Here is a 19,056-nt window from a genome sequence, read left to right on the forward strand (position 1 = left end):
GGTCAGTCATAAACTCCACATACTTTGCAGAGGTCATCTTTACAACTTCGGGGACCCTAAGGGGCCGACCAGCTCTGTTCCCATGATTCTGGCCCAAAACATGACTCCACCACTGCCTTGCTGATGTTGCAGCCTTGTTGGAACAGGGTGGCCGTCCACCAACCATCCACTACTCTATCTATCTGGACCATCCAGGGTTGCACGGCACCCATCAGTGAACAGGACTGTTTGAAAATTAGTCTTCATGTATTTTTCTGCTCAATGCAACTGTTTCTGCTTGTGAGCATTGGTTAATGGTGGCCGAATAGAAGGTTTATGCACAGTTGCAAGACTCTGGAGGACTCTACACCTTGATGTCCGTGGGACTCCAGAGGCACCAGCAGCTTCAAATATCTGTTTGCTGCTATGTAATGGTATTTAAGCAGCTGCTCTCTTGATCCGATGCATGGATCTGGCAGAAATCTTCCTCAATGTGCCTTTATCTGCACGAATTCGTCTGTGCTCTGAATCGGCCACAAATCTCTTAATAGTGCGATGATCACGCTTAAGTTTTCGTGAAATATCTAATGTTTTCATACCTCGTCCAAGGCATTGAACTATTTCACTCTTTTCGGCTGCAGAGAGATCCTTTTTCTTCCCCATATTGCTTGAAAATGGTGCCCTGCTTAATAATGTGGAACACCCTCCTTTAGTAGTTTTTCCTTAAATTGGGCTCACAGGCCAATCTAATTATCACAGGTGTCCGAGATTGTTTTCAGTGATCAAAAGAGCCCTGACACACAATGCCATCCATGACTTAAACTGAAAAACAAAATATTTAATCTTTGTGACACCTAAATAGAATTTGCATAATAATTTGGAACGCTGCAGCAAAAGTACAACCCCCCCCCCCCCCCCCAATGACCCCCTTCTGGAAAGTTGACAACCCCAAGGGATATGCTAAGGCATATTGAGTTCATGGAAGGTTTTTTATTTTTTTGCCAGAATTAAAAAAAAAAATTACAAATTTATTTTATTTTACCCAAAGTTCTCACTTAAGTTATGTATTGCTCACACATACCATGGGTATATGTGGAATAACACCTCAAATCACATTCAGCTACTTCTCCCGAGTATGAGGATACTACATATGAGAGAAGTTTTGGCAGCCTAGCCACATACAGGCCCCCAAAATCCAATGACCACCTCCAGGCTTTCAAAGGGCATGTTTCCTCATGTCACTTCCTCCCTACCCATCACAGTTTCGGAGGACCTAAAATGCCAGGAAAGTACATACCCCCCCCCCAAATGACCCCTTTTTGGAAAGACACCCCAAGGAATTTGATAAGAGGCATGGTGAGTATTTTGTAGATATAATTTTGTCACAAAATTTTGAAATAGAAAAGAAAAAATATATTTTGGTTTCTTAATTTTCCAAAAACTTGTGACAACAAATGAAATCTGCAAAATACTCACCATGCCCTTTAGCAAATACACTATATTGCCAAAAGTATTGGGACACCTGCCTTTACATGCACATGAACTTTAATGGCATCCCAGTTTTAGTCCGTAGAGCTCAATATTTAGTTGGCCCACCTTTTAACAGCGTCAACTGTTCTGGGAAGGTTGTCCACAAGGTTTAACAGTGTGTCTCTGGGAATGTTTGACCATTCTTCCAGAAGCATATTTGTGAGGTCAAGCACTGATGTCAGACAAGAAGGCCTGGCTTGCGGTGTTTGCTCTAATTCATCCCAAAGGTGTTCTATTGGGATGAGGCCAGTCAAGTTCCTCCACCCCAAACTTGCTCAACCCTGTCTTTATGGGCCTTGCTTTGTGCACTGGTGCATAGTCATATTGGAACAGGAAGGGGCCATCCCCAAACTGTTCCCACAAAGTTGGGAGCATGAAATTTAGCAAAATGTCTTGATATGCTGATGCCTTAAGAGTTCCCTTAACTTGAATTAAGGGGCCAAGCCCATCCCCTGAAAATCAACCCCACAACATAATCCCCCCTCCACCAAACTTTACAATTGGCACAATGCAGTCAGGCAAGTACCGTTCTCCTGGCAACTGCCAAACCCAGACATACCCATTGCATTGCCAGACAGAGAAGCACGATTCATCACTCCAGAGAATACGTCTCCACTTCTCTAGAGTCCAGTGGTGGTGTGCTTTACACCACTGCATCCGGCTTCGAGTCTTTAGCTATTGACTCTGCAGACAGTTGGCGACTTCTGCTCACTGTGTGTTTCAGTATGCGCTGACCCCTCTCTGTCTTTTTATGTGGCCTACCACTTTGTGGCTGAGTTGCTGCTGTTCCCATTTGCCTCCACTTTGCTATAATACCACTAACCGTTGACCGTGGAATATTTAACAAGGAAATTTCACAGATGAACTTATTGCACAGGTGGCAACCTATCACGGTACCACACTTTAATTCACTGAGTTCCTGAGAGCGACCCATTCTTTCACAAATGTTTGTAGAAGCAGTCTGCATGCCTAGGTGCTTTATTTTATACACCTGTGGCCATGGAGGTGATTGGAACATCTGAATCCAGTGATTTTGGGGTGGGGGGAGAGATGTCCCAATACCTTTGGCAATATAGTGTACTTTAGAGTATCTACTTTCCAATAAGGGGTCATTTGGGAGGGGTGCGTCTACTATCCTGGCATTTCAGGGCCAACATTAAAAACTTATGCCACATATCACCCATTCTTCTAAATTGATGTGAGCCAAAGTCATAGTTTCTGGGCCACAATTGTAGGATTCAGAAAAAACGCAGTATTCCACAGAAACAATAGGACCTTGTGACATAACAGATATGTAACTGTTGAGGTGGTTATACACGGCCTGTTGTACAGTAGTATGAGTGCACCTCGATTTGTTCCGTTTTCTGTGTGGACAAGTTTGTGAAACATTTCTTTATGTGCCACAGTTATCTGTCAAATTAAGCATTCCTGGCATTGTGCAGAAGAGAGAAAGTCTAATAGAATTGCAAGACATCTGCCAGTCTGTTGCTTGCTTTACCTGAAATACTTCAGTACCAGGCAATTTCTCCCCTTTCCTGCCCAGGCCAATTTTCAGCTTTGAGTTGTTATATGACTGTACAATTGTCATTCAAAGTGCAACACTACACCCATATGAAATATTTATCATTTTTTGAGACAGACTTTTCATTTGGTGGTAATTTAATCACCTCCTCGGTTTTTGGGGGTGTTTTTTTTTTTTTTTTGTTTTTTGCTAAACAAAGACTGTATATTTTGAGAAAAACATTTTTTTTTTCTTAGTTTCTATTATAAAATATTGCAAATAAGTAATTTTTCATCGCTGATGAAGCTGCACTGATTGGTGGCACTGATGGGCACAAATGGGGCTGCACTGATCATCAGGCCACTGATGATTGCTGCCCTGATTATCAGTGTAAACAATATACTGACAGACTTGACGGTTATCGGCTCTTTTCCTCACACAAACACTGTGTGTGAGGAAAGGACTGCTGATAACTGGCAAGTCTGTTTATCATGATCACCTGTGTCCAATCACAGCTATCACATTTTAAAGGACCACTTTAATTGGCCTTTTACCGCGATCTGTGATCAGCTGTGTCCAAAGGACACAGTGGTCACAGAGTGTACTGATACACGCCCCAGGGGGCACGTGGGAGGAGGTCCACGGACGCCCTTCCAAAACTGCAGGACCATGCTGTCAGTCTTTTGGCTATAGCACAGTCAGGAAGTGGCTAAAGTGACCCTGTCGATACAGGGTCACTTAAAGGAGAATTTTACCCATAACTTGGTAAAAAAAAATAATGTCCCTTAGCAAAGATCATACATTCCACATTAACCTCCCCAGCGGTATGATTATGTCCATATTTCTGTGCTCAAAGCGGTACATTTTTTTGCATGGAAATATGTTTTTTTTTTTTGTTTTGTTTTTTTTTTTTTTTTTTTTGGTATTTTTATTGTAGGCCTGTAATTTTTAGGAATAACTCACTGAAATCTGTCCGAACAAGAGTCTAGTAAACATCCCGGGTGGGATAAAACTTGAAACACAAAATCATAAATTATAATTTAAAAAACACTGAAATTTGAAATATAGCGCCAAGTTCGCACATCGCTGAGCAAAGTGGCAAAACCGTTTTCAGTGTCTGATGACGAATTTCCCCACGAATCATTATCACTCAATTCTGCAAGTGGCTCTGATTTACTATCTCTGTTCTCTAGCTCGTCTAAAACCGCTTTTGACCTAAAGGGATGCTTTTGGACACCATGGACGTTTCCAGGCAGAAAGAACAGTAAAAATGCAGGCAGGGCGCAGGACAAAGCACTAGGGCCAAAATGTATTTGAAATGGTTTGATACACTAATGTTTTACTATGTCATTTTAGTGAATGTCATTTTCAAATTTCCTGCCGTTCCGTCCCCCGTGCGTCCCGACACTCGCAGGGGACAGAACCCAGATGACAGATGCCGGCATCCGCCGGATTACATTGCCGGGGAGACTGCAGGAGGGACATCGCGGGAACGCAGGACAAGGTAAGTGATCGAGGGATCTTGGAGCAGCTCCTCATGGTAAGGCCGAGTGTAGCTCGGGGGTTACCGCTTGTGGTACTGAAACTTTACAACGAGCTACACTCGGGAATACTGCCAGGGAGGTTAAGGGTCCATGCACACTGGCTTAAATAACACTGCTTCTAGAGAAGTTTAGCGTTTTGCCTGTAGAAGCAGCTAATATTATCCTACGTATCCATGCACATTAGGATCTTTAGAGCTATGTTTTAACCTCTTCAATATTGGGCACTTTCACCCCCTTCCTCCAAGGCCATTTTTCAGCTTTCAGCACTGTTGCACTTTGAAATTTTCATAATTTTTTTTCACACAAATAGAGCTTTCTTTTGGTTGTATTTAATCAACACTGGATTTTTTTTTTTATTGCTAAATAAACAAAAAATACTCATTTCTTGAATTCTGAATGTCAGGACAGTACTTTTTTGGAAAGGAGACAGTCTAAGGTATTTGGTAAGAGGCATGGCAAGTGTTGTGGTGTTTTGTTTTGTTTTTTTTTTCCAAGTTGTAATTTTTTTTGTCATTTGTTTTTGAAAAATGTGTGGTGGTGATAAGTGACTGGTGACCGTATGGGTAGAAAAAATGTAAACAACATTTTCATTACTTTTTTTTTTTTTTTGTAAACAAACTGTGACCAGAGCAATACAATGTTACCCTAGTAACATTGTACTACTCTGGGAAGGTGATCAGAATTTTTTTTTTTTTACATCGCTGTGTCTGGTAGATATAGCAGGTGACAGATTGCACCCTCGTGCAAGGCGCTTTCTGGGAGGACGTCATATGACAGGCAGGCAGGAAGTGGTTAAGCTCAGCATTTAGAGGCAGAAAAAAACCCTTCATGTTTTTTCATTTTGAGAGCAGTTATCTGACAGAAAAAAAACCCGCTAGTACTATAAATGCTCAAATTTTGATCAGCCTCTACATTTTTTGAGTGAAAAACCTTATCGGAGAGGGCACACAGAGGAGGGGTTTCACCTACTAAATTAGGCACTTAGTTTTAAAGTTCCTAAACAAAGTGCCTACTTAATTAATTGAAAACCCTCCTCTGAGCCCCTTCTCCGAGATTGTTTTTATAGGGACTCTGTGCTATAACTTTGGTGCCAAGCTCCACCCTTCTGTTTCCCTGCTATCCGGTTATGGTGCGTCATAGCCTATTTAAGGCTTGTTCACTTTTTTTTTTTTTGCACACCACAGCACGTCTGGTTTAACTAGTTGCCGACCGCAGATAGCCGAATGACGGCTATACTGCGGCCAGCCAGTTCTGGGAGGGCGTCATATGACGTCCTCCCAGAACGTGCTCTCCTCCGCGCCTCCGGGGGCGCGTACCCGGCAATCTCCATGATTGCTGTGTCCTACGGACACAGCTGATCACGTGATGTGGTAAAAGGCCAATCACAGTGGCCTTTTACCACGTAATCAGCCGTGTCCAATGACACGCTGATCACAGGGAAATGCAATTGCCAGTTCTCGGCTGCACTTTCCTCACGCTGTCAGAGCATGAGGAAAGTACTGCCGAGAATCGGCAGTTGTCAGAGCAGGGATCAGCACCGATCATCACAGCACTGATGACACTGTTCAACAAATTTTTATTTTTTGCCAGTTTTGGAAACAAAAGGATCCATTTCTTAATGAATTTCACATTCTGAGTTCAAATATAACAATGAAATTTGTCAATTGGCTCTAGTTTTTCTGTAAATGGAAAGTTTTCTACTATAGGCGTAATGACTACATAATGCACAATAATTATATAGATAGATGTCTTTCCACAAATATAAAGCAAGTGATATTGACTACATAACAAAGCCTAAATGGCATAATATATTGCATAGGATTACCAAGAAAAATTATAGCCATAAGCTAAGTTGAATCATTTTAATACTTAGGATTCTCACTAGTTTTGTCTTCAGTTTGTGTCGGTTTTGCTTCTCTTGGTTTTTCTCTTGTATTCGAGGAAAGGGCTATCTCTTACAACTGCACGTGACTACACGCTTCAGGTTCTTCCTCACTTGACTCAACCACGAAGGATTCTGGTGCTTTAGGAATTGGTAGCCCCTCTCCATGAGGAACTGGACGTATTGCCGATGGAATATTTGGATAGTGCACAGATAACTTTTTCTTCTTATTTAGCCCTTTTACAATTGGAGGCACCATACAAAAGTAACAATTACTAACATGATCTTTTGGCTCTCTCCAAATCATTGGCACAGCGAAAGGCATAGATGCCTTTTTTCCATTCAACCATTGCTCCAGTGCCGTCCCACAAGAATTGCAGCATATATGTGGTGCCCAGCTCTTGTCCTGGTCTCCTATCTTGCAGCCAAAATACAAGTTGTAGGCTTTCTTAATCATTCCTGTTATCCTCCTTTTTTGTGAGATAAAAGTTATTTCACCGCAGATATAGCAGAAATTATCTGCTTTATTCACACAAGTTCGAGGCATTACTGAGTAGCCTATATAAGCATAAAACGAAATGTAAAGACGCTGTCGAACTACAATCAGCTACAGATACTGCAGCTTTTATGCAGTGAAGTGATGCAATTAAAGGCTAATATTGCATCATCTCAGTATACATGCAATTTTCTATTGGTCACCAGTATCAATTGCGCAATATGCAGCTGAAGTTGCATCATAATTTTGAATGGCTTACGTCATTAGATGGGTGAATATATCATGGAAACTAGAGCCAATCAACATTTTTTAGGGTCATTTTCGTTTTCAGCACCCCAAAATTATGTAAGATTAGCTAATTTTATGCCCAAAACTTTTTACCTGTTGAACAGTGTGATCAGTGCCCTAATGATCGGTGCGCAACAGTGCCACCCACCACTTCTGCCCACCAGTGCCACACAATTGTGCCGCCCACCAGTGCTGTCAGTGCCCAGTGGTTGTGCCAGTCAGTGCCCAGCAGTGATGCCAGTTAGTGCCACCTATCAGTACCCATCAGTGCCACCTCATTAGTGCCGCCTATCAGTGCCGCCTATCAGTGCCCATCAGTGCTGCCTCATCAACGCACATCAGTGAAGGAGAAAAATTACCTGTTTGCAAAATTTTATAATAGAAACAAAGAAACTTTTATTTATTTTTTTTTAATTTTTTGCATTTTTTTGTTTATAGCGCAAAAAGTAAAACACCCAGCGGTGATTAACTACCACAAAAAGCTCTATTTGTGCGAAAAAAATTTCATATGGATACAATCTTGCATGACCGCGCAATTGGCAATCAAAATGCGACAGCGCTGAAAGCTCAAAATTGGCCTGGTAAAGAAGGGGGTATAAGTGCCCAGTAGGCAAGTGGTTAAATAGACCCTGAAATTCTGGACGCTGCTATGGGGTATGGCAGTGATCAGGATGTTGGTATGACTCATGACTGTGCTCAGGACGCTGGTATGAGGCATGGCGGGAATCAGGATGCTGGTAATATTATTATACAGGAGTTATTCAGCGCCAACAGTTTTCTCAGCGCTTTACAATAGAATGGGGTATGGCGGTGATCAGGGTGCTGGTATGGGGTATGGCGGTGATCAGGGTGCTGGTATGGGGTATGGCGGTAATCAGGGCACTGGTATGGGGTATGGTAGTGATCAAGGCACTGGTATGGGGTATGGCAGTGATCAGGGCGCTGGTGTGGGGTGTGGCGGTGATCAGGGCGCTGGTGTGGGGTGTGGTGGTGATCAGGGCGCTGGTGTGGGGTGTGGCGGTGGTCCGGGCGCTGGTGTGGGGTGTGGCGGTCCGGGCGCTGGTGTGGGGTGTGGCGGTGGTCCGGGCGCTGGTGTGGGGTGTGGCGGTGGTCCGGGCGCTGGTGTGGGGTGTGGCGGTGGTCCGGGCGCTGGTGTGAGGTATGGCGGTGATCAGGGCGCTGGTGTGGGGTATGGCGGTGATCAGGGCGCTGGTGTGGGGTATGGCGGTGATCAGGGCACTGGTATGGTGGTGGTTTTGTGAGCACTGGGACAGGTGCTGGCTGAATTTTATTTTGATCAGTGATCAGGGACACTGGGGTGGCTGGTACTGCAGTCTGAGAGTGTACAAGCAGCCTGACTCGCAGGCTGCAGCATCTGTTCTCTCTCCTCTCAGTGAGAGAACCAATACTTTCAGTTTCTATTGTTTACTATGTGATTGCTGTGATTGGACACAGCAGTCTCATGGTAAAATAGCATATAATCACCTGGACACAGCGGTAATGTGATCCACTGTGTCCAGATGGCACGGATCGTCGGGTATGAGCCATGCAGGAGCCACCAATGTGAACATTAGCCCACATTGGCACGGCTTCCCATCCTCCCACTGCCTATAAACGGTGGACAGGAAGCAGTGGTTAAAAGACAGAAGTGGTAATGTGCAAAGTGTGGTAAAACAGCCATGTTTCTCTATATCCGCTGAATGGGCTGCTCCAATAATGTGCCCTCCTCCCAACATACTAAGATTAATAATAGGTTCAATACTACACAATTCCTTCAGCCTTGTTTCAAAAGAAGGCAAAACAAAAGTATTTGTGCTCATGTGCAGGATGTCCTCTTCCTTTTTTTTTTTTTTTTTTTTTTTATTGTGGAAGTGTTGCAGTTGGCTGACCAGGCTCTCTGAAAAATCCAGCTCCCCATGTGGCAGATAAGCTTTTGAGATCTTTGGATGAGATCAATGAGAAGGCCACTGGTGGCAGAAGCATTTGTCTTCTCCAGATTCGTAAGGCGAAGCTCCTGGTGTGGGGGAAAAAATGCACGTTCCTTTCATGTGCACAAATATGAAAATGGTTTGAAAATGGACACAGGGTTCACATGTGTGCAGAGTGCAAAACTCCAGAGTATCGATTTTTCAGCTGAGAACCATTTTTCCAGCTTTCTCCATGTCTTGAGGGAAATCTCCAATTCATTGTCCAGGTTTTGTTGAAAACCAGCAGGGTGTGTCTAGCTCCAGCTCCGAAACATGCCAAGGAGATTTCCTTGCACTTTCTAGATGTTGTCAGGACTGTTAGGCCTCATGCATAGTGCAACTCTCTGCCTTTTAATGCGCCTCCATGTTAGCCTATGTTTTTATGCACACTATAGGTATTTTCAGAAGTTTAGTGGCAAGGGAGTTTAGAGGCAAATAAAACATCACTTGTGCATTCAGGAGAGGAGCTTTTGGGCACAAAAAACACTAAAAAGTTGAACGCCCATCAGCACGCATTAATACACGTTAACCTGCGTTCCCATGTTAATGCATTCTAATGGCCAGACTTCTGTCCAATACTGTAGAAGGCATTAATGCCAGATGTGGGAAAGTGCATGAAAGCATATTAACATGCATGCAGAATTGTGGCTTTTTACCCCGTTTTTGATTCTGAATTTTGTGGTTGGGAAAAGTGTTTGAGAGTCAGTGTGCATGATGCCATAGGGTCTACTTAGCAGCTATGGCTCCTTTTCACATGACAGAGTACCTTTTTTTGTCCTTCCTACAGTTTCTAATAAGGGACATCGGAAATAGGTAGAACATCACCGTGCCACATCCCAAAGAGGATATATATATATATATATTATAATTTGGAACTATGTTACCTAAGAAAAAAAAAACTGGATTTTATCGGCACAACATGAGGGAACTTCATGAAAATTTTTTTTTTTTTTCCACACAGTTAAAAAAAAAAAAAAAAAAAAAAAAAAAAAAATGATTGCCATAAAACATTGCAACATCAACTCAATACAATTATGTCTGGGATAGCCAACACCCAATCCTGAGATTAAGTCTAAATCTATAGTAGTGATATACATTATATATGGTCACTTAGTGTTAGATGAGTAATGTATGGTAGTGTAATGCTATTTTTATGTAATGCTTTTTCAATCTCTTATCTGTTTTTCGTTATCTGTCTGGTGTATGGGATTTCCATCTATGTACTGTCTAGTCTGGGATTTGGTAGCACCATAAAAATGTTATAAATTATTTTTAATATAGTATTAAACATTATATGTTAAATAATATGCAATAAAATATAAATAGTACAATGTCAGAGAGACATATTATGCTGTCTAGATCAAACTATAAAGCATGTCTTTTTTTTTTTTTTTTTTTTTTATCTGCAGGAAATATTGACCAAACCTTCACTCCCATAATGAACTTCAGTTGTGGTATCATGGCTGGTATCCTTGCATCCATAAGCACCCAGCCAGCTGATGTCATTAAAACTCGTATGCAGCTTTCTCCAGAGAAGTACCGCTGGACTGGTCATGCTGCCTACTCTATCTACAAGGTATGTTGTAAACTTGCTTTCTGCTGCAATCTTTATCTTCTAACACATGTTCTTACTGCCATGCAGAAGGAAAGTGCTTCTTCTTATTCTCAGGGTGCATCGGTCCAGGCACATAAACTCCCACAACTGCTGGAATGCCTGGGTGGTGATGACACCCATAGGCTTACTATGGGGCATCCATTGTCGGCTGTCCCTCCTCTGCCCTGAAGCTGGGAGCCGGTCATGTGACTAGACCAGAGAGCTCTGAGAATAGGTGAGTATAAGCATCTTCCTTCTACAGGGTAGTTTAAATAGGAGCTATACCCCATACACACAATCAAAAAATTGGATGACAAAAATCACTTTCGGAGGGATCATACAATAATCTGATCGTTAGTACACAGCTTTTAACAGCAGATCTCGACAGTTCATGTAACAATATTGGAAGGAACAAGCACAAAATTTGTCTGAAAAAAATCAAGAAGCCAAGATCACGCATGCTCAGAAGCTAAAGAATACATTACATCACTTCCGAAGCTGTATTCTGTCATGAGAATTTTTTCGTAACTTTAGCAACCTCTTCATTTTTTGATATGAGACTAGTATGCGACAAGAAACAAACAATAAGTCATCCGAATATTTGATTGTGTGTACTAGGCATTAGGAGGGTAGGGGGAGCCATTTTAAACTTGGTTAGATATAACATGGACTGCCACTTTAAAAATGAACACCATTGATGCCTAGAAATCTAAGTTGAGTAGAAGATGCATTTTCAAGTCTCACATTATTTGGTTTAATGGACCATTGTAGTAGTAGATGGTAAAATCTGCACAACATCCATTTCATACAGCAAAATAATGCTCGCTGTGAGTGAGTGAGTGCCACTAAACATTTAATATGCTTCCTCTGCATAATATATGTGCATACTGGAATGGGTCACTTGTTGGCACTATATATGCGCATATAGTTCCAGGTTTGTGCCTTATGATATCACACTCTATCTTCTTGATTAGTAACTGGGAGTGACAGGTTTTTTTTTTTTTTTTTTGTTCACAACATGAAAATAACCATAACATGTCTATAATCTTTTTGGCAAGAGTGGCACCACAGTGGTAGTAATTAAAACAGAATCCCTTAATCCCTAATACCAAATGCAAACCAACAGACAAAAGCCAATCACACCACGTGTCATTTTCTTGCTTAAATAAAACCAAGGATTTGTGCAGTGCTGTGAAAAAAGTAATTGCCACCTTCCTGATTTTTTTTTTTTTTTGCATTATTGTCACACTTGCATGATTAATTTATTAAGGGAAAAAAGCTGGTCAAACCTGCCTGACCCTAAGTGAAAGAGTAATCCCCCTCCCCCATTCCTTTGCTAAATCATGATTAGTCAAATTTTTTGGAAAGCTGAGTTAAATTTCACTTGCCACACCCTGGCCTGATTACTACCTTTTTGAATCAAGAAATCACTTACATAGATGCTGACAAAGTGAATCATGCTAATAGATCTCAAAAAGCAACACCACCATTCCGCAATCTAAAGAATTCTAGAACAGATGTTAAAGTAATTGGCATCAGTCTGGAAAGTGTTACAAAGCCATTTCTACAGCGGAGTGGCCGGCCTACCAAAATTTACTCCAAGAGCACAACGACTACTCAGGTCTTAAAAGAAGCCAGAACAATATCTAAAGAACTTCAGGCCTCATTTACCTCAGTTAGGGTCAGTGTTCATGATTCAACAATGAGAGAGAGACTAGGTATCCATGGGAGAGTTCCAAGGCGAAAGCCACTGCTGACCAAAGAACACAAAGGCTTGTTACACATTTGCCAAAAACCTCTTGATTAATCCCTAAGACTTTTGGGCAAATATTCTGTAGACTGATGAGACAAAAGTTTACATTTTTGAATGATGTGTGTGTCCCGTTACATCTGGCGTAAAACTAACACAGCATTTCATAAAAAGAACATCATACCAACAATCAAATGTGGTGGTAGTGTGATGGTCTGAGGGTGGTTTTCAGCTTCAGGACCTGGACGACTTGCCAAAATTGATGGAACCATGAATTCTGCCCTGTACCAGAAAATCCTGATTGTCTGGCTATCAGTTCATGACTAACGGTTATTCAGCAGGACAATGATCTGAAAAAACACAAGTCTGCCTCTGAATGGCTCAGAAAAAAACAAAATTAAGGTTTTGGAGTGGCCTAGTCAAAGTTCAGATTTAAATCTGATTTGAGATGCTGTGGCATGACCTTAAACAGGCTGTTCATGCTTGAAAACCCTTAAATGTGGCTGAATTACACCAACTCTGCAAAGAAGAGTAGGCCTTATTTCCTCCACAATGATGTAAAAGACTCATTGCCAGTTGTTGCAAATGCTTGAATGCAGTTGTTGCCGCCAAAGGTGGAACAACCAGTTTAGGGAGCATTTACTATTTCTCATAGGAGCAGGCAGGTTTGGCAAGCTTTTTTTTTTTCCTTAACCACTTTGGGACCGCCCTATAACAGTTTTTCTGTTACAGGGCGTCCCTCCTGTGCAAAATCATAGCTCTGTTCTGACTTGTGGGGAGTGAAAGATCAAGTTTCCCTGTGAAGCTGGGAACACTATCTTTCACTTCCCATAGTACCAATGCCACTTAGTGTACATAAATCACATAACTAGACACACTTAACCTTTTGATTGCCCTAGATGTTAACCCCTTCCCACCCAGTGTCATTAGTACAGTGATCAGTGCATATTTGTAGCACTGATCACTGTAATAGTGTCATTGGTTCCTACAAAGTGTCAGTGTAAAAATGTCCACTGCAGTATCGCAGTCCCCATATAAGTCGCTGTTCACCACCATTACTTGTATAAAAAATAAATAAGAAACATTCCAGCATACATACTGCCATTTGTAAACGCTATAACTTTTGCATAAACTAATCAATGTATGCTTATTGGTATTATTTTTTTTTTTTTTTTTTTTTTTTTTTTTAACTAAAAATATGTAGCAAAATAAATTTGCCCTGAGTTTATGAAGAAATGTATTTTTTTTAATTTATTTTTTTTGTGGGTTTTTTTTATTGGATGTTTTATAGCAGAAAATAAAAAATATTGGGTTTTTTTTTTTCTCTATAGTGCAAAAAATAAAAAACCGTAGAGGTGATCCAATATCGCCAAAAGAGCTCTATTTTTTTTTTTTTTTGGGGGGGACGGACACATTTCATTTATGTGCAGCGTTGCATGTCCTCATTCAAAAACTGCATTTTGTAGTTTATCTGTGTAATAATAAAAATTTGCTTGATCCGAATCATTTCTGTGTGACAAATGTGCCAAAAAAAAGTAAGAGTAAAGTCTGATGCAATTCATTCTGGATTAGTAGATTAAAAAAAGATCTTTACCCTAGAAAGAAAAAAAAAAATTAACTGCTGACTTTTAATAAAAAGGGATCCAGCGATGTCCTCACCTGGGCTGGTTCTTTGCTGGTCTTTTGGGTCCCCGGCACCCACACATTTTAGGCAAAGCCAGCTGTGACTCTGGCTTCACAGTCGGCTTACCACTGCGCATGCGCAAGCTATGCTGAGCTTTTGTGAAAGGTCCTGTGTCTACGGGCAAAGATGGAGGCTGAACTTCCGCTCATATTGCCTAGGTGGTCTGAGCAAAAGTGGGAGCAGGTACCTAGCAAAATTGGGTATCTGCTCCACCTAACAAAATGTTATTGTGCCAAATATAGTAGTGGAGGACATAAAGCAGAATTTCCCCTTTAGGGTGAAGTTCACCTTTAAGTTCACTACACACATTATGATGTGACTACTATCTTCTTTAGATCTACCAACAAAGCAATGCAAAGGTCTGTGTGATTGTATACAGACTGATTGGATAGTTTTATGAAGGTCCTTTTTTATATTACATGGTTTTGGTAAATCTAAAGGCAATTTGTGCAATAATTGTATATGGTTAGATTTTTACCGGGCTTGTGTTTGTTTAGGCTTTCAAGTTGGACAGACAAAGCCAGCACTTTTCTGGTGTTCTGGCTAAAGAGGTTTTGCATAGTAGCAGTCTGGACAGTTTTAGAAACTGGAAGATGGTATTATGCTATATCTTGGAATCTGAACAATATAAAAACATTAGCAAACATAGTATAGATAACACAGGGCTAACCTATCATCTAAAACAAGGATTTTGATTCAGTAGAATCTTCCTTTAGCATATTTATTAATTGTATTTGTTTATTTTAGAATCACGGTTTGACTGGATTCTTTAATGGGGGTCTACCTCGAGCATTACGTCGAACCCTCATGGCAGCAATGGCATGGACAGTATATGAAGAAATGATGGAAAAAATGGGACTGAAGTCTTGAACAACTTCATTCATTAAGACTTGCTTAGGAACCTTAGACTGACAAACAGTGAGCAGTATTTTGAAAACTACAGCAACAAAACTCTGCATAGGTGATGAGTATAATTTTTAAAGTTGCTGAGCACTGTTTACAAAATAATAGCTTGATTTGCTTTGAAATTAATCTGTTAAAAAGAATACTAAAGTTTCTTTTTTGGGTCAACACCGAAGTGTTGAATCATGTCTCTTGCAGACTTCTGTTCATGAGATATTCTAAGAGTAGCCTTTGAACAAAAAAAAAAGGAGAGGGGCACAAAAACCTAACCTTGATCACAAGGCAAATCAATCTTGATAAGGGTAAAATAATCACTCAAAAAATCAATAAAAACAGACTTGCATCATGAAGGAGGGAATCCTCATATCGGAAATAATTATCAAATAGAAATAGTAAAAGCAACACAGGCTTATCTGTGACTGATGGCAGCATAGCTGATAGGGATGAGCAGTTTTAGATCTTTTCATGGAATAACCGCTAGAACCCAATCCTTCATAAGATGCCAATCTTTCAATTTGCTACATCAATGATAATCATTTATATGAAAACATGATTTGTATTAAAACTGGAAACAGCAAATAGTTCAACCCTTAATTAAAACAGCTGTTAAAGATTGTGCACAGAGGGTTAATAAAAGTATGCTTATGTGCTGCTGAGAAAAGCCTGTGTTGCCAGTCTAGCTGTGTCCTGAGAGTCTAGCAAGTGTTGGAGAACATCATGGGGAGAGATGTCAACATGTGGCCAACAGAAGCTGAAGTCAGTGGTGAACTCTGCTTTGGATCCCCCTAGAACACGGCATTGTATTGTGGAGGAAATGTTTTTTGTTTTTCTCAAGCATATGATGGAGCATGAGAATGTCATCCATAAAAAAAAAATGTTTGTAGGAGCATGGGGATGTAAAACAGGGAATTGGTGTAAAGTATAGTTTAAAATGGTACACTAAACATATTCCCTACACCATTATAACTACATAAATCATTATGAATAAATAAAAAGTGTATCAATGTATATCCAAGAGTTTAACAAACAAAAACTCATGATGGATTACCACTGTTAGATTGTTGTCCAAAGATATAGATATACACATAGAAACAGTGGAGCAGATTAACAAGTCTGATTACTCCCAGGCAGAATAGTATGTAGTAGATAACTTGAGCATCCTAGTGAACCTGATATGCAAAAAAGTGTTAACATTTCACAGGCTAAAATATATAAAAGAGCTAAAAAAAGACCACAATCATAAAATGGTGCTAAAATCTAATTCTTCATTGAAACCCGAAGCCATTAGGAACCTACATTTGTAAATCCAATATATCTCTTCCATGCAGAGTTTTAATTCTTCATTACAAGTGTTTATATAGCGCTGTAAGCAATGTGAGTTCCGTACTAGTGATGAGCTCAGATTTACTCCAGACTCATCCCTAGTCAAACTCCAGTAAACTGCAGGCCAGGTCACTGCAGTGCAGGAATGACCCAGCCTGCAGCTCTTTGAAGTAAATAAAATGGTGAAGTTTAAAATAAAAAAAAAAAATTGGGTTGGTGCTTATTAACCTACCTGCATGTCTTTGGCGTATGGAAGTAAACCGGATTACCTGGAGAAAACCCACACAAGCAAAGGGAGAACATACAAATCCATTGTATTAAGCCCTGATTCACACCAATAAGATTTGTCATGTGATTTGACAGTTCAAAATTGCATGACAAGTCGCACCCCATTTGCGGTAATGGAACTGTCCAAATCGTTGCAAATCAAGTCGCAGCGACTTTGAAAAAAGTTCCTGAACTACTTTTCTGTGATTTCATTGCTACTTGCATTGACTTCTGTAAAGAAGTTGCAAGCAGCAATGAAATAGAAAATCCAAATCGCAGAGATCTTCAGTTTTGAAATCACGCTGAAATAGTGTGATTTCAAAGCTGCACTGGTGTGAACCAAAGCTTAGTGACCCTAGAGCTGCTAGGCAGAAGTGTTAAGTATTAAGTCACAATGTCTCTCTGCAGACTTTAACCTCTTCAATACCGGGCACTTTTCATCTCCTGCCCAGGCCAATTTTTAGCTCTATCACACTTTGACCATTGCATGATCTTGCAGCACTGTACCCAAATTAAAATTTGTATAATTGTTTTTCACACAAATAGCTTTCTTTTGGTGGTATTTAACCCCACCGGGTTTTTCATCTTTTGCTAAATAAATGGAAAGGTCAAAAATTAAAAAAAACAAAACACATTTTTCTTTGTTTCTATTAGAAAAATTTGCAGATAAATCTTTGTTCATAAATTTGGGCCAACATGTATACTGCTACATTTCTTTGCTGAAAATAACCCAAATTGGTGTACATTAGTTTGTAGGAAAGTTGTTAGAATCCACAAATTATGGTGTGTGTAATATAAATACACCCTATTTTTGTTTTTTTTCTCTTTCGCTCTCTGAAAATTGATCAATCCTGATGTACTGACCTCATTTCTTGAGACTTAAAAATGCCAAGACAGGTTGTGTGTGTGTTTGTTAAAAAAAAAAATACTGTCACCAGTGCAGTACAGCGTCATCCTATAACTTGTATAGCAGTGATCAGAGACACTGACTAATGACCGTATGTAACAAGAATTGTAATTTTTAAATATTTTTTTCTTTTTTTTTTTTGCATACTGCAACACTGTACTACTCTAGGGAGGTGATCAGGATTTTTATTTTTTTATTTTTTTATTTTTTTTTACACACACTGCTTATAACAGTGAAAATCACTGTTTTAAAAAAACATTTATTCTGAATGAAGTTGATTCATTTAGTGTGTACTCTTGTGATTGGCCCTTTCTGTACTATGTGATCACTGTAACCAATCACAGACATCATCAAAATAGTACACAATTGAATGGAAGCCATCCATTGTGTACAATTGTCATGTGATATGCCGCATTTGGTCACAGTAGGCTGGTAAACTGATCTGTCATCCGCTGTGTCTGGTGGACACAGTGGGTGACGTGCTGCAGCCCATTCTGGGGAGGACATCATATGACGTCCACCCAGAATGGGAAAGCTCCCGCCCAGCCATAATGTTTTCTATAGGTCGGGCGGGAAGCAGTTAAATGCATCCATCTGGCTACTTTTTTTTTTTTTTTCTCAGAATAACCTTTGTCACTATCCTCTTGCTAAAAGGTCTGAATGAAAGTTGCTGTTTTGTGTGTTATTTTTTTTTTTTTTTGCTTTACATTATGTAGCACCCATCAAGGGAGGGTAGCCGCACAATTTGGCTTTGCAATAGCTACAGCAGGTAGACAAAACTAGGGAAACTATGTTGTTACTAGATTCCCCATTGTAATTGGAAGACAGCCAATGAGTTCACTTAGTGTGTGATTAGTGCAAACATTAGGTGGGGAAGAACATATGTTTTAGGCCATAATGTTTTATTACTCTTATTGAAAGACTGTGTGTGTGTATATATTATAAAATAAAAATGTTGACTTATTTAAAGTAAAGTTATTGAAATAGTCACTATGCTGTGATGACTAAGAATTGTAAACCCTATACTTTGAATGCATGGATAGATGACAATAGTGATAATTTTAGGTTTTTGGCATTGCAAGGCAATATAAATTATTTCATAAAATGGACTGTAAACACTATTTTCCCATGTTTTAAATGAACAAATTGTGAACATTCTAAGTTTTCCATGTAATGTGAAATATATATTTTTATAAACTACCAAATGTTGTTCTGGTTTTGTTTTGGATATATATTTGTGTGTGTGTGTGTGTGTGTGTATGTATATGTGTGTATGTGTGTATATATATATATATATATATATATATATATATATATATTTTAATAAAATTTTCTTGAGAAAGAAGTACAGCACAAAGAGAAACCAACAAACCATTCAGTCAATAGTATACAATATGGCAAAACGGGTACAATAATATTGCCAGTGTTCCAGAAACTGTAA

At 39.9% G+C, this 19,056-nt stretch overlaps 1 protein-coding gene across 1 annotated transcript in view; it reads left to right on the forward strand.

Moving 5' to 3' along the window:
* The window catches only part of SLC25A38 (solute carrier family 25 member 38), a 74,942-nt gene extending 56,122 nt beyond the window's left edge, over positions 1–18,820 (forward strand). The window contains exons 5-6 of the mRNA XM_089692608.1: positions 10,597–10,763; positions 14,963–18,820. Coding sequence (XP_089548734.1) covers positions 10,597–10,763; positions 14,963–15,085 — 290 coding nt within the window. The 3' untranslated portion in view covers positions 15,086–18,820. The remainder of the gene's footprint in view (positions 1–10,596; positions 10,764–14,962) is intronic.
* Positions 18,821–19,056: the final 236 nt, after the last annotated feature.

The sequence above is a fragment of the Staurois parvus genome, unplaced genomic scaffold (assembly GCF_062004578.1).
Source record: "Staurois parvus isolate SC_StPar_1 unplaced genomic scaffold, SC_StPar_1.0 ptg000597l, whole genome shotgun sequence".
Taxonomy (NCBI): domain Eukaryota; kingdom Metazoa; phylum Chordata; class Amphibia; order Anura; family Ranidae; genus Staurois; species Staurois parvus.